This window comes from Lutra lutra, chromosome 3 (assembly GCF_902655055.1).
Source record: "Lutra lutra chromosome 3, mLutLut1.2, whole genome shotgun sequence".
NCBI lineage: Eukaryota > Metazoa > Chordata > Mammalia > Carnivora > Mustelidae > Lutra > Lutra lutra.
The window spans coordinates 8,580,226-8,607,297 of NC_062280.1; the positions used below are offsets into that span (position 1 = coordinate 8,580,226).

At 38.6% G+C, this 27,072-nt stretch overlaps 1 protein-coding gene across 3 annotated transcripts in view; it reads right to left on the reverse strand.

Annotated features, from left to right (window-relative positions):
- The window catches only part of HECW2 (HECT, C2 and WW domain containing E3 ubiquitin protein ligase 2), a 363,970-nt gene that overhangs the window by 44,234 nt on the left and 292,664 nt on the right, over nt 1–27,072 (reverse strand). For all 3 annotated transcript variants that reach the window (XM_047720962.1, XM_047720963.1, XM_047720964.1), the window contains 3 exons: nt 24,351–24,447; nt 14,403–14,486; nt 9,027–9,136 (listed from right to left, as the gene is read on the reverse strand). In XM_047720962.1, coding sequence (XP_047576918.1) covers nt 9,027–9,136; nt 14,403–14,486; nt 24,351–24,447 — 291 coding nt within the window. The remainder of the gene's footprint in view (nt 1–9,026; nt 9,137–14,402; nt 14,487–24,350; nt 24,448–27,072) is intronic.

Consider the following 27,072-nt stretch of genomic DNA (forward strand, 5'->3'; position numbering starts at 1 on the left):
ACTGGGACAAAAAAATGGATGATAAATATGGGAATCAGACACAGAGCCATCACAAAAACACTGCACATTTCCATGAAATATTTGCAACACAATGAATGGGACTGGGAAACATAAATTGTGAAGTCTTGTGCATTACATACCACATAAGCTCATTAAATATTTCTTCAATGAGTCAGCTAAGTGATTACTGTTCATTGCTAACACTGTGTCAGAGTCAGCAACGTATGCTCAAAATGAGTTAGGCGGGACTGCTGAAGTGGATATTTTGGTTGCGAAGACAGAAATAAAACAAATCAAACAGTCAGATAGATAATTAAGTCCTAATCTAGGAGGTGGACAAACTATAAAGCACAGGGGACAAAACCATATAGACTCGGGCTGTACCCAGCCCTGATGACCTATTTTGCTTGGCATACAACTGTTTTTAAAGATCTTAAATTAACTTCCAACATTTAAAAATTAGGAGATTTCAATTAAAAAACAAAACAGATTTTCTCTTGAAGATCACTTGGGAACTCTTGCAACAGCTGGCCTGCACTTTCCTTAGGGCCACATCGGGCAGCTGTTCCATTAAATGAAGCATGTGCCACAACCACTCAATGATACCAACGGCTTGGCCCCCCTCGGTCTTTGCATTTGGGATCAGTGTTCCAGAAAAGTAATGGCAAATGAGGATAAGTAGAGATCAAGATGGAAAAGGCCACAAGGAGAGGGCTTTATGGGAGCCAGGCCTTGTAAACAGAGGAGGATCTGTATCTTATATGGGGCAGGGCAGTGCGGGCTGGGAGAAGCACCGCAGGCTTGTCTGGAAGGCCCCGAGGAGACTGACCCGGAGCACAGGGTTGTGCTGCGGAGTCACTGGGAAATTTCCTCAGAGGGTTGGAGCCAAATTATGTGAAGAATTTTAAAAAACCCAGCTGAGGAGTTTGAGCATGGTGCGATGAGCAGTGGGAAGACGTTAGAGGATCCTGAGCGAGGCAGTTACAAACACATGGTGTTTTTTTAAAGCAGGGGTTTTCGGCGTGTGTTGGGTGGATTCAGGGTGGGAAGGAAAGGAGGGGTTTTGCGGGGGGGCGACCTGGCCAGGAGTCGCTGCAGCCCTGCAGGCCTGAGGGGACTGTGGTGACTCGGAGAAGCATGCACAACGTGAAATGAGAACTGCCAACAGATAGTTAGTAGGGAAGAGACATGGGAAGCTCCGACGGCAGCATCGAGCTTTAGACAGCAAACAGTTAACTGTCATTTGTGAAAACGCCTGCGGTGCGCACAGAGCCATGTGCTTTCCAGACGGGATCCTGGGAAACCCTGGCAGGTTTACGAAGCCGGCATGATGATCCTCACCGGCACCACCATTCGGTGACTAAGGAAATGTGCCAGCGCGTGGGAGCTAGGATTTGAGCCGGGTCTATGGGACGCTATGAGCAGTGTGGGAGAGGCTGGTGGACAGGGGCACGAGAAGCTTTATACAGACTGTGCTGGAGACGAGAGCCGTTCAGGTGGATCTCCTTCCCCGGCACTTGAAAACACAGTCCTGGGGTTCCGATGAGAGATGAGGACCACATCTGTGCACTGAACGAGTTTGGGCAGTAGGATGCTTTGTGAGTTAGCTGTTTCTGACATTATCTGCAGAGAGGTGAATACTAAAGTCATGGGGAAATGTGTTGGGGTGTTAAGAATGGATTTTAATAAAATCGGCTACTAATCAATGATATGTCTAGAGAGCTGTTTGCATGTTTATGAATCTTTTACCCAAAGATCTAAGATCTACGTCATAAAGGAAACAAATAAACTTGGCCTTAAAAGCTCTAGGATACAGAAGCCTCTTACGCAGCGGGTTCTCAATCCTCACTGATTTAAGAAGCTCTAAAAAATCCCAATGTTCAGGTCACACCCAAGACATATTACATCAGAATCTGTGGGGCAGGACCCAGGCATAAGAGTTTTATGCAGCTCTCCAGATGAATCCAATATGCAGCCAAGGTTAAGAACCATTATCCCCTACAGGAAGGTCAAATGTAACCAATGAAACATCTGGAGAACATCCATAGACCGACAGAGGCAATGCTTCCCTGTATTTGAAAAGCATCATCTGCAACATGAAGGATCTGATCTCACTCTTGGACAGCTAAGGGACGTGGCAGCGTAGCACGGGGCCACTCAAGTGTGGCAGAATAAGGCTGTTGGTCCTGCAGCCTGAGAACCTGTAAGCTAGTAAACCTAGATAGCTCAGAAAGCCGCCATCATGAGTCAGCTTTCAAGAGGGCGATTATTAATAGGGAAGAGGAAAAAGAAAAACAAAAGACTGAATGAAAATCTTTCAGGACTCTAAAGTTGATTGCTTAAAAAAAAAGCACATATACTATTGCTGTATAATTTGAGATGCTTAAAAGGATGTGGGAAATGCCACAATTCATTCCATCATTATCAGTATGGACACCTAATATAAATTAGCTCTGACTCCATTTATGCTCTAGGTAAAGAGATCCAATTACAGAAACTCTGGAGACACAAATTGTTAGATGCAAAAATTCTTTTGCTAATAGTTCTATTATAAAAAAAAATCATTTACACATTACTTCATGGTTTAAAAATTACAATAAATTATGCTGTTGGCCCTTGCCAAGTTCTTAATGCAAGTCGGGTGCCCTGCCAAGAAATTCCAGGGCAAGAATGCTGTTACTTCCACTTTAGAAATAAAAAATGACCTTGGAAGATTGAGCTAATAGCATTGTATGGGAACCTTAACTACAAGTAAAGTTTTAGGATACTGCTATAGAGAGAGTAACCTTATGGTCTTAAAAAAAGGAAGTCAGGGGCGCCTGGGTGGCTCAGTGTGTTAAGCCTCTGCTTTCAGCTCAGGTCATGATCTCAGGGCCCTGGGATCAAGCCCCGCATCAGGCTCTTTGCTCAGCAGGGAGCCTGCTTCCCCCCCTTCTCTCTCTGCCTGCCTCTCTGCCTACTTGTGATCTCTGTCTATCAAATAAATAAATAAAATCTTAAAAAAAAAAAAAGGAAGTCAGATACAAAACAGTCAGTGTTACATTTAGGAAGTAATCAATAAATGGCTGACTTCATGGGTGGTCAGCATTATGTTAATTATTTGCAGGAAAATTTTTAGTAACAGATATTAGGTTTTTTCCTTTATCATTGTTAGGCAGACCTGAAGTATGATAATAGTAGGATATTGTTTCCATTTACCATTATGAAATTGTATAATCATATACAAACTAAAGAATTCTACCTGACAAAATGCTTCAGGGCATAGGAGAAATATTTTGGCATCAAATCATGAGGAAGTCTGGGTGTTTTGGATTCCAGATGTGCCACTAAGATCTGAGATGGCTCTGGTGACTGGCCCTCACTCTGCATTGGATGGGATGGAGTTTGGCCTAATCCAGCAAGGCTCTGGCGTCTGTACTGGGGTAGCTCAGAAGACTACTTCTCTCCTGGTTCACTTTCTAAAAAACATCTCTATGACTTTTTAAAACATTGATTACTATTTTTTTATAATTCCCTGTTAGTGAACAAACCATTGAGCATTATAATAATTTCTGGAGGACTCGGTCTTCTGGAACATAGCTCACTAATTAAAATTAAGGGGAAAGAAACACTTCCACAATGGCTGACCCAAAGCACAATTACCAAAGTTTTTGCATTTTTTCTTTATTCTCTAAGAGTAGTGAAAGGCTCTAGGTCACTGTTGTGAGCTTGCTGATGTTTCCATTTACAAACTGTTTATTTTTTTTAAGCTTTTATTTATTTATTTGACAGAGAGAGAGAGAGAGCATGAACAGGGGGAGGGGAAGAGGAAGAGGGAGAAGCAGATTCCCCATTGAGCAAAGAGCCTGATGCGGGACTCCATCCCTGGACCCCAAGATCATGACCTGAGCTGAAAGCAGACACATAACCAAATGAGTCACCCAGGCACCCCTCATTTACACACCATTTATTTTTTAAAAAAACAACTTAATGAGCTGATTTTTTAGACCTTGCAAATTAGAAGCAATATATTAAAGGGGGAAACTGAAAGGCACACCAGTGACGGGCATTCTCTTACAGCCTTAGGGATGGGGGGACAAGGGAGACTAACAACAACAATAAAATTTAAAAATACCCGTATATCATGGCACAGACAGTATCTGGCTGTCTTTCAGTCTCTGGAATCACAGCTTCCCCATCTCCACCTACCCAGGGACATCCTCCATCTGCACTGTTTGGTTCCTAGTTCATCTTTGTGGGGCTGAGCAAAGAGAAGTAATACTTTTTCTAAACACAAGTGCAGCTGATCCTTGAACAACATGGTTTCAACTGCATGGCTGCACTTAGATGCGTATTTTCTTTTAATAAATACAGTACAGAACTGTAGAATTTTCTCTTCCTTATGATTTTCTTCATAACATTTTCTCTAGCTTGCTTTATTGTAAGAAAGCAGTATGTAATACATGCAACATACGAAACGTTTGTGTTGACCTAATTGACTGTTCCTGTTTCGGGCAAGTGTCCCGGGAACAGTCGGCTAGCAGTGCTTGAGTTTTGGAGGAGTCCAAAGCCATATGCAGGTTTTTTACCTCACGGGGGGTTGGCGCCCTTAGCCTCCACAGTGTTTAAGGGTCAACTGCATGAAGCTACTTCAGGGACTGTAGGCAAGATGGGGGAAGTGTGCAATGAAGGGAGGAAAAGAGAGACAGAAAGACAAAAGAGCAGGAGACGAGAAAAGCAGCAGCCAAGATGCTGACTTTCAGGAGAGAAAGAGAGGAAAAGAGGGCCCTACGGGGTCTCACCGTGCATATCCCATGCCCTCAAGACAACTTTCAGCGAAGAACCACATGGCTCTTCAGTGCTCTCTGGTCTGTTTAACCCTGTTGCGTGTGACCTGGTGCCCACCTAGCTTCCAGAGAGTCCAGTTTTAGTCAAGTTGTAACGGCTCTGTACGATGATCCCCCAAACCTGAAACATCTTTAATGCACTGTGTATAGGAACGCGGGGGGAAGTATAATGTATTTGTGAAAGAGTTCCAGTAAATGGTGGGTTAAATTCTCTGACACTTAGTCATAGCTTTGGTTACATGGAAAATTCACATATGTGAGCACATCTCCAATAATATTAGATAGATTAAGTGTTATTGCATTTAAATTCCTAGAAATGTGGACTTACAAAAGGTCCTTAAATAAACTTCTGGGTCCCATATTTGGCACAAGAACTATATGGTGTTTGGAAAGATTTTTCCCTCCTGGCATAGCGAAGGTCAGGACTGGCATTATAACGGCCCTAGAAAAACAAACCTTCACATTCCAAAATTTTGACCAATTTCAGGTGAGCTTTCTAACAGCTGCAAAAAGGAGCAAGTCAAAGTTTCCAAGGCCCCGCTCTCCACTGCACTTGAAAAGACGTAAATGTGCTCAAACAAGGAAAAGTATGGAAAGTTTACTGATCCCAAGGCATTCTGAAAGATCATTCAAATTTGTTACCGTCATAATTTTCACAGTATTATGCTCATACCACTAAGAGGGATGAAATTCTAGTCACAAGAAGGAAGAACAGACCACTTTGAAACATCCAAAACGCTTTTCACAAAAAAGCTTCAGGAAAGTGGTTGAAGGAGATGCTTTCGTACTCAAAGAATCAGAAGATCACTCCACAGGGCAAATGACTTTAGCTAGTCTTGGCCTTGTAAGATCATGTGGAATCAGTTACAATAACTTCCACTGGTATCAGGCAGTTCATCCCAATTTCAAGATCAAATAGAGCCCCTGAAATTGAATAGGCCAAAAATGTGGAGATGATTCTCCCTGTAAATTAAAACCACCACAAACGCTGCTAGCAATTTAGATATATTTGGGTTCTACATCTCTTTGGAAAATGTTGGACTCTAAATGTGCTTCCAGAATGCATTTTACTACCATCAGAGATTACTCATGTTCCTTTGTGGTGCTAAATGATTAGTCACCCTCTAGAATGTTCCTATAGTCTCAAAGAATGATTAGCCAGTCCCCAGGAGCACATGTTTTCGTAGGGCTCCGAAAGGGACAGGACCTGTTGATCTACCTCTTTCTTGGGGAGGGCAGGCTGCAGAAAAGCCCCAGGAAGGGTAGCCTTGACTGAAATGAGCATAATCCACAAGGCTTCATTCCTTTAACCACAAAGCATCAGGTAAAGGAATAACCCATTTGAACTTCATCATAGGATCTAACTAAGATAAAGACCAGACAGAATGATTAAATACTTAGGCAGGAGCTTCTGCAAATCAGAGAGAAATGAATTCCTATTTTTCGGTTATTAATGCTTGACCATTGACAAACTATACTTCTCAGGATCAGATTTCCAGAAAGAAAGAAAAAGGGATAAATTAACACTTATCGGATGCTTGTCGTGTTGCAAGCAGCAGGCAAGCGTTCTCCCCCAAGTGTCCATGGGAGGTGATTGCTCTTATTTCCATTTTATAGAAAATCACATTCAAGTTCAGGGAAGGAAGTAAACTGCCCAGAGACACAGACCGTTGGTAAAGACTGAGGCTGGCTCCGAATTCCACTAATTTTCCCCCTACATCCTGAAACTTAGCTGAAGTGTCATATACTTATTTCTTTTCATCCTGGATCATCAAAATATGTGTCCTTGCTTTGTTCCAAAGTTGACTTCACTTTTGTCTCCAGTGTCCTGCCTTTCCATGGGTCTGTGGTTTGACTGCTGCTTCAACAAACTAGTTTCCTTTCACCCACATCTTCTGACCTCTGTACACATACATGCTCAATTTCCCTATCCTGAAACCTCTTCCTTAACTCATCTTCTCCTTCTAAATACTGTCCTAGTTTCCTTGCTTTTCATCCCCATACTTCCTAAAAAGAACATTCTACACTTCTGGCTTCTACTTTCACATCCTGTATCATTCTGCAAATGATCACATTCTAGTTTATAACCTCTTATCTCATAGAAACTTCTCTAGAAAAGGCCATTTATAACTTCGTGATTTTCAGATGCAATGGCCTCTTCTCAGGACTCATCCTTCTTGAGTGCTTTGAGGATTTGGCCCACTCTCTACTCCTTGAAGCCTGGCTTCCCTGAAAAGACTTTCCTGATTCTCTTCCCAAATCCACTGGCCCTCTTTGCTTCATTGGCTCCTCTTTCTCAGCCCGTCCCTGAAATACTGGAGTTCCTCATGTCACCATCCTCTGTTTTCTCTTCTTTCCATGGGCTTGTCCTCCCTGGTTCCTCCAATCTGCCCTGGGTTTCAGCTGCTACCAGCATACCTATATGCTGAACCACCAGCCTGTCCTGAGCTCCGTGATTGTCTTTTCCATTCATCTTCGGTATCTCTAATTGGATGGTTCAGAGAGTCCTCAAAAAACCATGCTTAAAACTAAACTCTCCCTACCCCTCCTTTTCAGTCTAATCTTTTTCCTTCCCTGGTAAATGATGTTGCCATTTGCCTGGTAGTCTAGGTGTTGGGGACCTCAGAATCTGCCTTGACCTCAGAATCTTCCCTACTTGGACTCAGAGTCCTGAGTCTCTACATACTACATATCCTTTGAACTGATTCCTGTTTCTCCAACACTTCTAGTCCAGCCCTTCAGCAGGCCCTAGTATTAACCTGTATTAACACAACACCTGTATTAACGCCAACAGCCTCCTAAGTGCTTTCTCTGACTCCATTATCTCATCTTCTAAACCATCCTCCCTATTGCCACCGAACTGTTCCTTGTAAAACAGGATATTCTTCTGTTTGCAAAGTTTCAGTGGCTCCATATGGCCTACAAAGTAAGGCTTCAGTGACCAACCAGCCCTAGCCTATCTTTCTAACCTGAGCTTTGAGAACTTGCTCTTACTTGTAGCTGTTAATTGGCCCTAAACTTCTTTCACACTTCTGAGGCCGAGGTCATACTACTCGCTCGCTCACTTAGAACACCCTGCTCACTCCGGCCCACCTTCATCATCCTTCAAGGCTCTCACCGTATCTGTTATCTTTATCCCCAAACACCCACTGAGGGTCTTGAAGGAAGAACAGTTCCCAAATCGGAGTTCCCACACCTCTCCTTACAGAACCAACCAAACCGCTTTCCAGAGTCATTTGCTGACTCATTGTCCCACCATGAATCCTTCAAAGGCAGAGACTGCATTATTCGTCTTTGTAGCACTGGAGTCTAACTCAGTGCTTGGATCATAGTTGAATGCTCAATAAATCTGTGTTAAAAGAACAAATTAATAGACCTTTTCCTGTTTGTGGTATTCAATTAGGCTTTAGCTTCATTAACATAGGATTTGTGAAAACAAGTCATACATCAAAGACTACAGAGCAGCTTTTAGTGACACATAATAGCGCTTAGATTTCTATTAAAACAGTTTTAAATTCTGATAGCTATTAAAGTGTAAACAATACATAGCTGATGCTCTGTCAACATTATAACTATTTTCTTTTTAAAAAACTCATTTCTTAAGCTGCATTTTCTATCATTTATTCATCCATACATCCACTCACACCTTCATTCACACCATACGTCTTTCAAAAAGATTTTGAACTTAAATATTTTAGTTTGTTTTATCTGTCAACATGTTTTATCTGCCTCTGGTCTCTAGTCTTCCTATCTAATGTAGTTAGTCATTACTGCAGGAAAAACCTATCGAACTCCATTAAACTACTTTTAATTCTGTATTATTTCTGGCAAGTAGATATTTCTTTTTATTTGAATCTGTCTCCGAGCCAAAACTTGTTTCAGTCCAAAAGCCAACATAGTATTTTGTGTCCTAATATTTTCCAGGATAGATTAGACACTACGTAACATGATGAAAAGCAAATCCTGCATCTGAGTATATCATACTGCTAACATTTATCCTCTTTTTCTGGAAAGTCATTATCTTCCTGTCCAAATGAATGGTCATGGGAACAAGCCAGTTTTAAGTGCCATAGAATATGTACCCGTGCTCACACTGATGACGTACCCAAGCACTCCCTTAGCGTCCTTTACAAAGGATAAAACATCTGGTCTTAGGGTACGGTTCTCAGAGGACTCACTGAGCACAACAGGTAGACTTACCTGGTGAGTTCTGGGGAGAGGACACGGGGGAGCCACGTGGGGACTGACAGTAGCTGGGGTACAGTAAGGCATGTGGAGGCACATAAGACATTATCTCTTCTTCAAATAAACTGGGGAGAGACCAGAAACAAAATGCACACTTTAGCCAAAGCAATGGGGAAAAGCCTTGCTTCCAATGAGTAAGACTGTCGATTTCTCACTGAGGTCCAGTGCACATCCCAAAGGGACCACCTGTCCCCTCTCTCTTTTAGCTAATTCTTGTGATAAGCAGCCACCTGTTGTGGCTTTTGTGGAAGCTGTGGTTATGTGCCTGTTTTCCTACCAGCTTTGGATAACACGATTTCTATTTTGCCACTTTATTTTTTTTTTAAGATTTCATTTATTTATTTGACAGAGAGATACAGAGAGAACACACGGAGACAAAGCAGCAAGCAGAAGGAGAGGGAGAAGCAGGCTCTCTGCTGAGCTGGGAGCCCGATGCGGGCTCGATCCCAGGACTCTGGGATCATGACCTGAGCCGAAGGCAGCCGCTTAACTAACTGAGCCACCCGGCATCCCTATTTTGCCTAATATGTGAGTCTGAATTTACACGTTTGCTTGAACATAGTACCTGGGTTTTTAGCTTCAAGAATAAGATTCAACACACAACACACAATGCCTACTAAGAATCCAAAATAAAGACACAAAGTGTGTTCTTTATTTTCATTCTAAGAAATACATGACAGAGTCTCAATGTTCAAAGAGTTTAGGATTTAACTGGAGAATTAAAAGCAAAATCAAACACTTCCTAAACAACTACAGAAGCTCACAGTTAGCTCCCTTGTTCATTCTGGCTTTATCATTTTTTTTTTAAATATGGGGATTTTGATCTCAGATTATTCACATTTGATCCAGTGTCTTTGTTCTTCCCCATATTGGAATTTCTCTTTCTCAGACTCTCCTAAAAGATAATAATCAGGGATGTGAGATCTAAGAATCCCAGACTTTTCATTAATCTTATGATAAAAGTACTACTGATCACACTAAGTTCTTGACACTCGACAAGACACTTGAGAAATATTTGACAAAGCTTTGAAACAACAGTAAAATAAGAGGACTTGTGGTTTTTTTGTTTGTTTGTTTTTTGTTTGTTTGTTTTTTTAAATTAAGAGGTAGAGGTAGGTTTTCCTCAAACTTGGCCAAATCTAGAAACCTGTTAGGAAACATTCAGAAAAAAGTGGCAACAGTTCATTCTTGCAGAGGTTAAGAAAAGGACTCCTTAAGGTTGTAAACACTCAACTGAGGCAATTTTGCCTTCTCGCACACCATCTGGGGACTTTGGGGAATGTCTAAGGACATTTTTGGTTGTCGTAACTGGGAGGGTCTGCCTTTGGCATCTAGTGGGTAGAAGCCATGATGCTGGTACATCTCACAAGGCACAGAGACTGAACAGCTTCCTGCAACAAACGTGCATCCAGCCCAAAACGTCGGTACTTTTGAAGCTATCTCTTTTGACAAATATTTAATTTTTTTCCAACTTTGTGCTTTTGTCAATAATGGTGCAATGAAGATCCTGTATATATTTCCTTGTGCACAGGCAAGGAGTTTTACTATAAATACGGTATGTATCTAAAAGCAGAAGTGTGGGCGCCTGGGTGGCTCAGTGGGTTAAGCCGCTGCCTTCGGCTCAGGTCATGATCTCGGAGTCCTGGGATCGAGTCCCGCATCGGGCTCTCTGCTCAGCAGGGAGCCTGCTTCCTCCTGTCTCTCTGCCTGTCTCTCTGCCTGCTTGTGATCTCTCTCTGTCAAATAAATAAATAAAATCTTTAAAAAAAATAAATAAAATAAAAGCAGAAGTGCTCTCTCATAACACATAGGCCTTTTCAACTATACGAAATATTGTCAAACTGTACTCTGAAAAGGTTGTAGGAACTGCAATCCCACCAAGTACAGACAGTATGAGAGTCCCTATTTCTTATTCAATATTATCAGACTTTTTAATTTTTTAACTTTTTCCAAATCTAATATTATGAAATAGTATGTCATCATTGGAAATTACATTTTATGATTGCTAGCATCTTTCCATAAGTTTACTGGCTAATCTTTTCTTTTAAATGTTGTTTTTTGGTTTTTGTTCTTTTTTTTTAAGGTTTATTTATTTTGGAAAAAGAGAGAGAGCAAGTGAGCATGAGCAGGGGGAGGGGCAGAGGGAGAGGGACAAGCAGACTCCCCACTGAGCAGGGAGCCCAACACGGGACTCTATCCCAGGAGCTGAGATCATGACCTGAGCCGAAGGCAGGTGCTTAACCCACTAAGCTACCCAGGCGCCCCAGCTTACTGGCTATTCTTACTTCAATTTCTAAGAAATGCCTTTTTCTTCTACCCTTTATCTGTTTTTCTTTTGGGTTCTTTTCTTCTGAATTGATTTAAAAGCATTCTTCTCATATTCATAGTATCTCCATTTTACATGTTGTGAATATATTCTTTTAGTTTGTTACCTTTCTTTGTACTTTTATATATGGTATCTTTCACTATATAAACTTCAAAATTCTAACAGTCAAATAAGTCAATCATTTCATATATGAGCTATGATAGAGGTAGATTTTTTTACAGGAGTTCAGTTAATGAAAGAATATATGATACAGAATAATTAATAACAAATGCAACAACGTCATTTAAAAATTCTTGAGTTTTATAATAGCTATTTTGGAGAACAATCTTACATGGGCTTATTTTGAATGGAATAATTTCCTAGAGCTGTGGCATGTCGATATTGCAGCTTGCTGATAATCAAGTCCATTTGTACCAGGAGTGATTTTCCTTTTTTAAAAAATAGGGGCACCTGGGGTGCTTGGGTGGCTCAGTGGGTTAAAGCCTCTGCCTTCGTCTCAGGTCATGATCTCGGGGTTCTGGGATTGAGTCCCGTGTTAGGCTCCCTGCTTGGCGGGGAGCCTGCTTCCTCCTCTCTCTCTGCCTGCCTCTCTGCCTACTTGTGATCTCTGTCTGTCAAATAAATAAATAAAATCTTAAAAAAAATAGGGGCACCTGGGTGGCTCAGTCATTTAAGCATCTGACTTCTGATTTTGGCTCAGGTCATGATCTCAGGGTCCTAAGATCGAGCCCCACATCAGGCTCAGTGCTCAGCACTCAGCACGGAGCTGCTTGTCCCTTTCCCTCTGCTTTTCCTCCCCCTACCCCGTGCTCTCCCTCTTTCTCTTCTCTCTCATAAGTAAATAAAATCTTAAAAAAAAAAAAAGAAAAGAAAAAAGGAAAAAGAAAATAGGCAAAGTATAAAAATAGACACAAAGTCTTTCACTATATATGCAACTAGTCCATTGCTTGAGTTTATAGTCACTGATTCAAATGACTCAAACTCCAAAGTAAAATAAAAAATAACTAAGGACATCTGAAAATGTTTCAATAACTATTAAACATTATTTATTAAGCATCCACATGTAATACATTGTGTCACTATGTACAATTATTAAATTTAATAAATACATCTGATTATCTAAATAAAATAAGTCTAGAACTTAATAACATCATTTGAATATAATAATTATAGAACTATTATATAATAAATGAATTTCTCACACTTCTCCAAAGGCCAATTAACTTCAGATAATACAGTTTTTCCCCAAATTGAGGAAAATGTAGCTTTGCTCATATATATATATATATATAATGTATAGATACACGTGTGTATCTATATATACACACATATGTATATATATGTATATACATACATATACATACTTAAAACTGATACATATATATATGTATTTTCCTTTTTTAAAAAATACATGTATCAGTTTTAAGTATTTTTTTTAAATGATTTTATTTATTTATTTGACAGACAGAGATCACAAGTAGGCAGAGAGGCAGACAGAGAGAGAGAAGGGCAGAGAGAGAGGCTCATGACCTGAGCTGAAAACAGAGGCTTTAACCCACTGAGCCACCCAGGTGCCCCAGTTTTTAAGTATTTTTAAGTTCAACCATATAACACATAGAACTCATGAAAACTGCAGTGTTTACAAAAGTACAAATATTCTAAGCTATACTGTAACTTAAAATATTTAGGACTATACCATCTAAAGATTATTTAACTAGGAACAGGTGAATGATAGTCATGATTTCTATTTTATGATCATTGTGTTTTTATTAATTCCAAATGCAGAATTTTTTAGTTTAAGTAAAAACCCTTAGATTTCTAGAATTTCTAGGATTTTACAACAGAACTATTTTATTACCAACCAAACTATGGTAGAAACATCGTATTACATAGTAACTGACCAACAGTCTTCCTGTAGCACACTATATTCTGTTCTTAGAACTCATTCAGTATAACATAGTCATAGGTCACCCCTTTGACTGAGAAAGTAACCCTTGCTTCCCAATAGGTCTTGTTCAGGATCAGGTGAAGCAAAGTCTCTGTGGGAAGTGATATATATCCCTTTGAACTATGCTCCAACTATCCAGGAAAGGAAGATAATTTTTTTGACTTCAGTTTTACAAGTATGGCAACTATCATGAAGGCAGTTAGAAATGGTTTAGGGTCAAGATCATCATGAATATCATGAATGAGATTGTTAGCACTCTATGGATCAATAAAACGGTGTGTGGTCTGTTTTCAGTATGACTTTGCCTTTAATTCTTTGGAGGTTCGGTGGTGGGTGTCCCAACTACTGGGAAGAGCAAAGCATTAACTTATCAAGTCTCTACATTTCAGGAATACTTAAAATGAAAAATATTTTGAAAACTTGCCAGTTTCCTTTCTATACTACCCTAAAATTAAAACCAAAGCTGACTAACCATCAGGGAAAGAAAATGCAACTGGTCAATTTTATGAAGGGCTATCAAGTTAGCAATGAGTACCAGTGATCAAATTTCAACTTTCTGATCTAATTTCCCAAACCTAAACCCTCAAAATCATTTTTAAAAATCACAATCAAATCAGAAAAATAAACAAAAAAACAAAGCACATTTGGAGGAAAGAATTTGCAAAGAAAATAGAATATGACCTTTTACTCCAAAGGGGAAAGCCCTGTATATGTTTGCGTTCCATTTGGTGAGTGGAACATTCTAGCCATTGGCCTTTATTAATCTTTCCCTTCTCCAATACCACCTCATTTATCACCAGGGTAAAAATAAATAAATAAATAAATAAATAAATAAATAAATAAATAAAAAATCAAACAGATCTCAGACTAAGAAATGCAATCTGAGATGAATTATCACTACATCACCAGCATCCTACATCTTCCACAGGAGTATTCCACAAGTCTTTAAGAATGACAGAGACATTGTTAGCTACTAATATTGGGATAACATTGTCTAAAACGCTCCATGACATCCAGTGACAGAAAACTTTCTAATGCAAAAACCAGCGCTCCATACCTCAGCAACATAACAAGGTCGGCATCACTAGAAAGACGCACCAATCCTGGGGTCCCTTCAGTTCGGATAAATTGGATCTTCTCCCTATTCAAGCAAACAAACAGCTCAGAATGTATGTGGCGGACTTCTGAAACATAACATGCCTTAGGCACCATTTTTAAAAAACATTTAAAACAACTCAGTCTCTGCTTTGAAGTAAAGCCTACTGTGGGCTTGTATCTAAGCAAATATTTGGGCCATTCAGGCTGATTCCCGTTATTCCAAAAAGTGTATAGGGACAGTCATCTATTTTCCTGGGGGCACACCTCTACATCATGTGTCATGAGCGTATACCTACTTGGAGGCAGATGGGATCTATTCAATACATATTCAACGTAAAGGCATATGGCTCTTTGAAATAACTGAAACCCTGAAACACCTTTAGTTACCACAGTTGGTAGAACACATTACATGTATGCCTGTGAAAAGGTATATACACTTATATGTACACATTTCAAACATGACAATGTGAGCGATTTCTACCATTATTTTACTATAGATAGATGTAAGAACACCAGGTTTTTCTTTTTGTTTGATGAGCCATCATCATGCTACTATTTTCAATTTTTTATATGAAAACAATTTTAATAAAAATTTCCCTGTTGCTTCCTGTCATTTACATGATTTTATTTCAAAGCACACCATATTCATTTTTATAAGAGGCAACCCATGGAATGGGAGAAGATATTTGCAAATGACAGTACAGACAAAAGGTTGATATCCAGGATCTATAAAGAACTCCTCAAACTCAACACACACAAAACAGATAATCATATCAAAAAATGGGCAGAAGATATGAACAGACACCTCTCCAATGAAGACATACAAATGGCTATCAGACACATGAAAAAATGTTCATCATCACTAGCCATCAGGGAGATTCAAATTAAAACCACATTGAGATATCACCTTACACCAGTTAGAATGGCCAAAATTAGCAAGACAGGAAACAGCTTGTGTTGGAGAGGATGTGGAGAAAGGGGAACCTTCTTACACTGTTGGTGGGAATGTAAGCTGGTGCAGCCACTTTGGAGAACAGTGTGGAGATTCCTCAAGAAATTAAAAATAAAGCTTCCCTATGACCCTGCCATTGCACTACTGGGTATTTACTCCAAAGATACAGATGTAGTGAAAAGAAGGGCCATCTGTACCCCAATGTTTATAGCAGCAATGACCACGGTCGTCAAACTGTGGAAAGAACCAAGATGCCCTTCAACGGACGAATGGATAAGGAAGATGTGGTCCATATACACTATGGAGTATTATGCCTCCATCAGAAAGGATGAAGACCCAACTTTTGTATCAACATGGATGGGACTGGAAGAGATTATGCTGAGTGAAATAAGTCAAGCAGAGAGAGTCAATTATCATATGGTTTCACTTATTTGTGGAGCATAACAAGTAGCATGGAGGACAAGGGGAGATGGAGAGGAGAAGGGAGTTGAGGGAAATTGGAAGGGGAGGTGAACCATGAGAGACTATGGACTCTGAGAAACAATCTGAGGGGTTTGAAGCGGCGGGGGGTGGGAGGTTGGGGGAGCCAGGTGGTGGGTATTGGAGAGGCCACGGATTGCATGGAGCACTGGGTGTGGTGCAAAAACAAGGAATACTGTTACGCTGAAAAAAAAAAAAAGAATAATCCCCTGTATAAAAAAAAAAAAGAACATAAACTACGGTACTAAAGCATTTCATTGATAGGAACATAGGAGTAAACACAGCCAATCAATTAACTCAAGTGCTAATGACAGTATAGTCTGATTTTTTGTACACTATGAAATAAATATTAATCATTGATAAAAGTATTTATTTAGATTTAGTTCCTCTTTCTAGATTATCGTTTTTCTGTTTGATATTTCATAAAGTTCTACTGTATTTTATATTTCCAAATTCCAAATCTCTTAATTTTACAAGCTTGAAGAACAATGAGGTTAAGACAAGGTTTAACTGCTGAGACGGAAAAACTGCATAATGTACAGAAAAGTCAACGGCTTTGCTTTCAGCCACACAGCTTATAAGGAGTGATAAAGAGTTTGCCTGCTTCTGGCTAGATCCATTTTAAACAATACATTAGCATATGAAGCTTCTAATCTCTGGTATTACCAAATTTTCCTTTCCGACCTTCACTGCCAGGAGTTTCACATACGCACACCTAAGAAATGAATGTCAGACCCATATGTAAAGAAATTGCTCAGAAGGGAAAAGCCAGCCTTTCTGCTTAGTTGTTTCAGTCTGAAGACTGGAACCAAGCGGAACATTTTCCCTCAAGTGTTACAATCACATGTCTGAAGCACATGACGGAAACCAGGAAGCATTATCTGGTGAACGATTTTTTTTGGTACAAGATATGAAAGTTGGTTGAAAAAAGCTAAATTAGAGAAAAGTTATCATGGAGAAAAAAATGAACAAAAACTTGACCAAAGAAATCTTCTTGTAAGGGTCAGTAATAACATGCTTTGATCTTGAAGAATCAAAAGCTATCTCCAACAACTACACAGTTTATCTCCGTAGCCTATCATGAAAATGAGTCAGGCAAACAGAACAGACAAGACGACAAACAGGGCACGCACTCTCCTCCACTTCTCTAACTGGAGCTAGACGGAGTGAGGTGAGCGACATAAGAGAGATTGTACTCTGGACTGTGGCCTGTATGCTTTCTGGGAGTCAGGAAAAGAGGACAGCTTCCTGACTCACAAGAATGACAGGTTGAGGACAGGGAAAGACACCAGAGGAAATATGCCAACGGGGGAACTTTTTATCACTGTCCAGATATTAACTATATTAGGCAGTGAAAGGAATTGTTCTGATTCTTCAGGCCAGAACATACCAGAGGCAAGTGGAGGCTAGTCTTCTACAGGCCAGCTAATTTATTGCACTGGTGAGCTAAGGGTCATATACTTTCAGGAATAAGACACTGGAGCATGTCACCTGACACATACTATACCACTAAGAACTTTTTATGCCAACATTCATTCATTCTTTCAGCAAGCATTTTCTCAGTGTCTGCTATGTGCCGGGCATGGTATCACACACTGGGAGTACAATGGGGTAGAAGACCTAGATCCTCTCTCAAAGAGTTCAAGGTGCAGTGGAAAGGAGAAGGTCAATTCCAGTACTACATGAGAATATTCAAGCCGTTCCATTTGTTTAACTGAATTCTGTTTAGGTCTTATACCCACTCCTATTCCACAAAGTCCTTTCACATAAAAACAGAGGGCATTGGTTTACTGACTGTCGAGAGCAGATCAAGGCGGAGGAAGAGAACATCACCAGATATCCTCAGAAATGTTGCCAATCTTTTCTAAGAAAAGCAAAACCAAACAGGAACTACTTCTTGGTTACTAGGTATTTGCCTAATAGTCCATAGACCAGCATTTGTCAGACGTGTTCCTGTCTACTAGAAATCTACAGACATACTCTCAAGTTCTCGGGGAATTTAAAAATTCTGTGTTTTCACACTGACAATCAAAACTGCTAATACTGAGGCAGGCATACGTTAGATAATCTGAATAATATTAATGACTGATGCCATCTGACTTCAGTTCCCATGTTTGCATTTATAAGACGTTGGTGCCAAGTGATCAGAGAGAAACTTTCAAAGTGTTGGTGAGCAGGATCTGATGTTGGCAAGGCCTTGATGTTAAGTTTGATAACAGCAGTCCCTGTCTACCCCACACGCACAATTCTCTTACCAATTAAAAAGACAAAACTTTTCTTTTGCAGTACTGATTTGCATAATGACAATGATGAAGTGAGGCAAGGTTATGTATATATATTGCCACAAGCTAAAGAGAAAATAAAATAAATGGACTTAAAAAGTAAATTATGCATTTATGCTAACTAAACACCAACGATGTTATGATTTATTCTAAGAACAAAAGTTTTATGATAACTTACAAATAGAAAAGGAGGAGTAGAATCATCACAGGGTACATTTAATAATATATTTTTTCTTCAGTATTGCATTTGGGGTATTATATGAAACAATGAATTAGTAGATAAAATAAAATTAGGAGTAAATTAATAGATAAAAATAAGCTATTTGTTAAGAAAAATGATGACCGCACATTGCCACAGATGTACCTGATGAACCATTAGATAGAAAATCAAAATCAGATACAAGTCAAACACAAGTGAAACAAAAAGTACAAGTGTATCTTTCTACTGACAATGGTCTCCGTATTGGTGATTTGGCTTCTGAAAAACAAAATCTCGCATTAGTATCATTCAATGAAATGTTATTTTTTAAAGTTTTCCCTTAATTTATATGTCTTTTGGCTTTACAGTTCATAAAAGCTGTAAGAAGTTTATGCATATTTTGTATCTGTGCACACTTGTTTCATTAAAAGTGATTAAAGTCAACATTATAGATCTGCAATATTTCTTTTCTTTTTAGAATGGAAAGTAAGCTTTGGCTCCTAATAATTTTCCATGAGTCCACTCAGTGTCTGAAATAAACATAACAAGCTTGAGAAATATCATGAAAGAATCATAGGACTCTGATTAAAGAGACATTTGAAAGTTACGTTACTATATTTGTTCAAGTTTACTTTATGTATTTATAGAGTTAGAAGGAATCAGTGGCAGTCCTCTAATTTTAACTTTATTGCATTCACCTTAATGCAGAAATTCTATTCAATTTTAGTGGTTTATAATGAGGATTTAGATGACATTCAAATAACCCTTTATCACTTGACCCTCTCTGCATGGGTATGTTTCTTTCTCTGAGACCTTTAGAAAACATTCCAGCACTTCCTCCATTGGGCTTTCTCACTGGGCCACTCAGTTACAACATAACTCCTTTGTAAACATGAATTTCTTGAGAGCAAAAGCCCTTCCTCCTTCAGTTTTATGTTCCCCAAGTACCTAGCTTTGTGCTGTAGATACGGCATTAGGAATGCCCAGTAAAACATACGAGGGCACAAGATTAGTAAATGCTAAAGTAAGAGTTCGCTCCTCACCACTTTCCCTGCCTCCACTCAGCCTCCGGAATAAGCTACCATCTTTTTGTTGTGGCAGAGAAAAAGAATCAGAAAGCTGATAGCAGATCATTTGGTAAAACAGACCCCCGTGAGGGGAGTACGAGGACAGGTTAAAGTGGCAATCTTTTAATAAGAAAACTCACAACTGCGGCAGTAACAAGTTAAACTGTATCGTGACAACCTCAGGAAAAAGTCTCTGGCTCTCGCTGTATCTCAGACACCCATAATATTTAGATCTTTGTAACCACTTCCTCAAGTGCACAGAATTACCCCAGAAGATCAACTCTAGCAGAAGAGCATTTGAGGACAATGAACATAGTCTCAGGGCCGGAACTCCCACAGAAATACTCTCATTGAAACCAACCTACATTTTTGGTGAAGTTAAAGAAGGACACATGATCAGAAACAATCAGAAGCAATAAAGCCTCGAAACCACAAAACTCTCCGGATCGCGGACTGTGCACACACATGGTTCCTGTAGACTTGGTTCAGTAACACCTTCAAAAATACATATGTTTTAAAAAACTTCCCGAGGGCAATTTTACAGAAATCCCATGACTTCTCTACTGGTGTAAGGCTAAAACAGGAAGATTCGTATTCATTACTCAGTTGACCATTCATGCTCTGCCGCAGTCACAAGCATGGTCTGAGCTGAAGGCCAGGGCCACGCTGTACAAAGACCAACTTTCCTTTCAATTTCCCATTTGGTTTGGAAATACAGATCTGCTGTGGATTCTCATGGATAAATAGAAATGGAATCAACCTGGACCCCAAAATACGTCTCACTGATGCCTGGGGAAAGATGGACTAGTAGGGAGCAGGTTTGCTGGCTAGACCTAATAATCACATAAGAGGGATTATTCTCAACTCTTAATTCAGTTTTATGACATGTAGATCTTTGCACATAATATCGTGTTGTACAAATACCAACACCAAAAATTCTATTGAATTTGTGCTCATTATATTCACCAACAAAATATTGTTAAAGGGTTCTTTTCTTAATGAATATATTTGTCTTTGAATGAAATAATAGAACATTTTATTTTGGCTTTAATTTTAATGCCACACATACAAAAAGCTTCTTAGTATGATAACTGCTTTCCAGTGAGAGCCAATAGTAGGACACAGTCACCCACGGGGTGACAGTACCTGCTTGAAGGAGGTAGTACCGACTCTTGGATGTTGATTTTTCCAGCCGAGGAAAGAAATCTCTTCTGAGATTTAAAAAAAAAAAAGAAAAAGGAGAGGACAACTTTGTAGTATCACATTTACATGACAGTTAGAGGGAGCGGTGATTTAAATACAGTGGTGAAAGCTAAAGCCATATCCCATTGCAGAGAACCGAAGCCATTCTACGGTAAAAGAAACACAAGAGGAGTCTCAAGGAAGAGGAAACGACTTATGCGTAGGAACTAAATACACCGCCGGCTTTCCTCGGGTTTAGAAGGAGCCACGAGTTAGACAGGTTTAAAAACACAACATAAATAGATGCACCCCTGTGACTCTCCCAAAGGCTAACACTTTTCCTCATTATATGGAGAGAAAAAAGAAGGGATTTTCTCTGAAGTGACTGTGCCACCGGTGAGAAAGAATGCACGCAGAGTGACGCTGCTGTTGAGGACCCTTGGCTCAGGATACGAATATCACACAGTCACCTTTGACACACAATTACTCAGTGGCTCTATTCTACGCATCAATCTTTTATCAAAGATATCACTGAAATACGAGATTAAAGAGCCCCAGCGGGCTCCCCACCCTGCCTTGGTGGGAATGCCTCTTACGATGCAGTTTTTAACCATACAAAACAGAGTGTTCTCTTAGACACACAAACTTCCCCATTATGATGTTGTAAGAAAGCAAAATGCTCAACTACCGAAAACTTTTCAGAAAATAGAAGTGCGCTGTGACACACACTCTACATTTGTAGAGGAACAGCATTATCTCATTGATTTATGTTCCTGTTTCTTTCTGTACTTGTCATGACAGCATATGCTTTTCATGGTCAAATTCTGTAAATGGTTTTAGAAAGGATAAGCAGAGAGTTATAAATAAGGTGGAATAAGAAACTTATTCCAAAACTTATCAAATAATTTCTTACCAATAGATTACCAAGTGAGATCTACGTTAAAAGAATGTGTTCAGCTGAAGACCCCAGATGTCACTAAAAGATAAAAATCCTTACCAATCTTTGGGAGGCTAGAGACTTTTAAGACTCTGAAAAGCAGAGGGAGACAAACCGTAAGAGACTCTTAATCTCGCAGAACAAATTGAGGGTTGCTGGGGGTGGAGGGTCGGGAGAGGGTGGTGGGGTTATGGACATTGGCGGGGGGTGTGCTGTGGTGAGTGCTGCGAAGTGTGTAAACCTGGCGATTCACAGACCTGTACCCCTGGGGCTAAAAATACATTATATGTTTATTAAAATATATATAAATAAATTTAAAAAGACTCTGAAAAGCAAAAGGAAAAACAAAACTGAAAGCTACCCACTGCGGCCTGCAGTTTTCCCCTCTGGTAGAATCTCTTAAGATTGTGTCAAATCACTGAAGAATAATGATACTGTTGGATGCCTTGTTCAGGAAGAATAAATCACCCAATATCTCCGATGGTGGAAATTTAAAGATACGTGAAATTGCTGTAAATAATAATGTGGGGTGTAGAGCAAAAGTAGAAACCTTCTTGAATTTCCTCTTTCTTGGTTTTTTTTTTTCTCTGTGGGGGGTGGGGTACCTTGACAGGAACAGATACTGACTACGTGTGCGTGTGCGTGTGCATGTGTGTTGGGGCTAGAACTGGTGGGAAAGAAAAAAAACAGAGTTCTCCTTATTTTGTGGTTAGCAAAAGAGGAGAGATTTGTTTTTGCTCTGTTTTGTTTTGCGCTCTAGAATCTCTAAGATCTCTCAGTGACAACTGAGGAGTTTATGTCTGCAACATTACTAACTGAAACTTCTTACATGAGACTCGCCAGTGGACCATGGATTACTGAGCGGATGCCGTAATATACAAGTATGCAAAAAACAATTTTTATAATTTTCTTGTGATTGAAAACAACACACTTGTAAGGTTGAGAAAAGCACTGAGACTTGGGTTAGATGTTAACTAATGTAAAACGGATTTTTGTGTAGCCAGTGTTTGTAGTCATACTTGAAATTACATGTAACCTTAGCCTTTAGAAACTTTAGAAGGTAATGATAATTTTAAAGCTATGAGAGACTGACAGGAGATGGGGAGTGGGCAAAATGGGGAGAGGGGTTCATAACGTACAAACTTCCAGCTATAAAATAAGTCATGGGGAATGTAATACATAGCATGGCAACTGTAGTTAATAATACTGTACTGCATATTTGGAATTTGCTAAGAAAGATCCTAAAAGTTCTCATCATAAGAAAAAAAAAAAATCCTGTAACAGTGTGTGGTGATGGATCTTAACTAGACGTACTGTGATGATCATTTCACAATACATACAAATATTGAATCATTGTGTTATATGCCTGAAACTAACATAATGTCGTGTATCAACTGTACCTCAACAAAATAAAAGATATGAGAGCCTAAGAACATAATAAGAAGAATTGGTAATTTATTTTCAAATCGACAAAAACATCTCTATTTATATCTATGTGTAGACTGTATGCAAACTACTATTCTTGGTATTTAAAAGCAGTAAGGAGGAGACATCATGAGTTGAATAAGATCCATATTTCTAAGGAACTTATAATCTAGTTGGGAAGTAAACATTAAGGACTTGAAAAGTCAAATTATAGCACAAAAGCCGTATAACCAAAATAGTATAAACAACACTGTGATACACCACATAATTAATTATCAGTTAGTGTCTAGAATAGAAATTATACCTGGATGTGTCACTGGAATTAGGTGGAGAGGTTTTAAGATATCAAATGCTTGAGTTTTCCCCCAGACCTCCTGAATTAAACAACTGAACAGGGTGTAGGAGAATAGTGGGTATAAATTCAGAGAAGGGAGAATAGTTGGGGGGAGAGAAGACCTGACATTTTACAAACTTTACAAAGCTCCCCAGGTGATCCCAGTGTAACTTTTCATACAACTAAGTAGAGTAATATTGGAGAATCACTGTTGTGGGCCAAGATGGGCACCACTGGACAAACATCTCTACCAGTAAAGGTGGCATATGAACCAAATGAGCTTTGAGTTTTGTCAAATTTTCAGCAGAAACTCACATCTTTTTCCCTCTCCACTGATGCCTACAAACTTTGGTTGAGAAATATTAGGCTAGATCTTGAGAGCAAGAGTGTACAATGCAGCTGAGAGGCTTCAAGGAGGGATAACCTGCATTGAGTTTTAAAGGAAAGACCTTCTTTGCCAAATGCACAATAGAAAAACTCGCCAAGGAACAAGAAGAGCATGTATTCAAGAAAGTAAAACTGGATTTAGGTGATGCATTGAAGAACTGTTTAGAAGAGAGGATTCAAGCAGGGGAACACTGGGTGGTGAAGAGGATCAGATTCCCTCTTTGGGTTCCACTGTGTTTTTATTATGAAAAAATGTGAACCCCGAGCCTAGGATTTTGTAAGTCTCAATTCAGTAAACTCTTTTACTTTTGTTCACTCGAGCTACATTCAAAAACGTTAGTGCCTTATTATTTTCATTATAATCCGCACATCAAGGATATATTCTTGGCTATGATTTCTTTCTTTTTTTTTTTTTTTCATATTTCTTCTTTAAAGAGAGTGGTTCTAGGTTCTTTAGTCAATCTTATTCAATCTTCATACTTAATAGACAAAAGCCAGGACTACAATGACCTGGTTGATGATGACAAAGTCCTGGCACACAAGATGCCTTTGTTCAGACTGCCAGAAAGAAAAAGTAAATTTCCAAGATGATTATCAGTGTTACTGAAGATTTAATAGCTGGGGCTTATGGAACTTGAACCAAATACCAATACTGCAGTTACCTGAGTGAATGATTCCTGGTAAGATCAGGCTGACGCTCCTGTAGAATTTCAAAGATGTTGGGTTGGCGCAGAAAAGCAACAATCTTGTCATTGTAAGCTGGAAAAAAATCAGAAATTATAACAATACTTTAAAAAATCTATTAGGTTTACGCACATAAATCCAAACCTAAAAGTCTGGTATTTTTGGGTTAATGTTCCTTGTACTAAAAGTCATAGTTTGGGGCACTATAGATGCTTAAATTCCAATTTGTGTCTATTTGTTATATGACTATTGGACTTAGATCTAGTAGGTGTGGCTTAAGCACTAATTAAACTTATCCAATAAATCATATTTATTATCAAATTGTAGGATGAGATCACTAACAAGATTCTAGATATTGCTAGTTTTTAGCTACTGTTTACCAAAAGCCTCTAAGCAACTGTTAGAAATGGAAAAGTATCTTCTGATAAAGTATCAGCCATCCAGAGAGGTAAAGAGGCAGAATAAGAGTTGCCCAAATACAGTAGTGCTCTGAAAACTGAAAACATGGATAAAAGAAATTGAAGATGACACAAATGAATGGAAAGGTATACCATGCTCATGGATTGGTAGTCTTAACGCTTTTATATGTACATACTCAACACAGAACTCTACAGATTCAACAAAATGCCTATCAAAACACCAACATTTTTTACAGAACTAGAACAATCTTAAAATTTGTATAGAACCACAAAACACCCATAATAGCCAAAGCAATCTAGAGAAAGAACAACAAAGCTAGAGATATCACAATCCCAGACTTCAAACTAAATCACAAAGCTATGTAGTTAAAACAGTGCAGTATAGGCACAAAAATAGACATACGGATCAACAGGACAGAAAGCCCAGAAACATAGCCATGTTTACATGGTTACTTAATCTACAATAAAGGAGGCAAGAATGTACAATAGAGAAAAAATGGTCTCTTCAATGAATGGTGCTAGGAAAACTGGGCAGCTACCTGAAAAAGAATGAAACTGGCCCACTTTCTTACACTATATACAAAAGTAAACTAAAAATGGATTAAAGACCTAAATGTAAAACCTAAAACTATAAAACTCCTAAAAGAAAACATGGACACTAATTTTCTGGACATTGGTCTTAGCCACATTTTTCTGATATGTGTCCTCAGGAAGGAAAACAAATGCAAAAACAAACTATTGGGGCTACATCAAACTAAAAAGCTTTTGCACAGCAAAGAGAACATCAACAAAATGAAAAGACAGTATACTGAGCAGAACATATTTGCAAATCGTATATCCAATAAGAGATTAATGTCTAAAATATATAAAGAACTCATTCATCTCAACAACAAAAATAAAATAATCCCATTGAAAAATGGGCAGATGACCTGAATAGATATTTTTCTAAGAAAGACATAAAGATAGCCAACAGACACTTAAAAAGATGCTCAACATCACTAATCATCAGAGAAATCCAAATCAAAACCACAGTGAGACATCACCTCACACCTGTTAGAATGGCTAGTGTCAAAAAGACAAGAAATAACAAGTGTTGGCAAAGATGTGGAGAAAAAGGAACCCTTCTTTACTCTTGGTGAGAATGTAAATTGGTGCAGCCATTATGAAAAACAGTATGGGGGATCCTCAAAAATTAAAAATAGATATATCACATACTCTAGTAATTCTACTACTAGATATTTACCCAAAGAAAACAAAAAACATTTTAAAAAATGTACACACCCCTCTGTTCATTGCAGCATTATTTACAATAGCCAAGATAGGGAAGCAACATAAATGTCCATCAATAGATGGATAGAGATGTGATTCTGCATATAATTCTATATTTAATAGAATATTACCCTTCAATAAAAAATAATGAAATGGTTTTTGTCCTCTACCAAAATGTAGAGGACAAACCATTCATTAATTTTATGTGGAAATAAATGCCATTAAGCCACATGTAGGTATTTACCAAACCAACTATAGCAACAGCTACAGCACAACTGGCATTATCAACTACATAGATAACATTGAAAGAAAATTGTGTCTTTGTCAAGTCTAGCTAATGTCCACAGAAATTTAAAAACAGTTCATTACAATTCATTAAGAGCTCTAACAATTAAATTTTTATCAAGAAAAATAATTTGTTTCCTTAAGATTATTCATCTTGATCATATCTGTTTCTTAATCAGAAATATAGATGTATTTAAGCCACAGAACTAAATGTCTGGATTCTCAAACATCAGTGATCCTAGTTCGGGCAACACTCTTCTGTTCATAAATATGTCAAGGAATATGCCTTACTTAAACTAACAAATGATCAAACAAAAGAAATATAACGCTCTAAACATTTTCCAGTTCAAATTTCAGCTACATCATGCTGCCTATGTATACATATTTTAGTTAAATGTGAATAAAATTTAAAAAATACTATCTGTTCATAGAATCTCCCTGCAAGCTTGAAGTGTATCTAACAGTACATTTCATATATAAATAATGAAAACACTTAAAAAACTTTTTTTAGAAAACGCTTTATAACTAAAATTTTGTCAGTGGGTTTTTACATTCCATCCATCATCAGAGACTAGATAACTTTTTGAGCAACTATTTTAAAAGGTTTTAAAATTCTCTGTGCAGTATTTAATATCCTACTAGTAAATGGCATAATAAAACAGGCTATTGGACTTAGATCCAAGATTTCTTCTTGTCCAGTGTTTGCCAAACTAGTTAAGTAATGCCA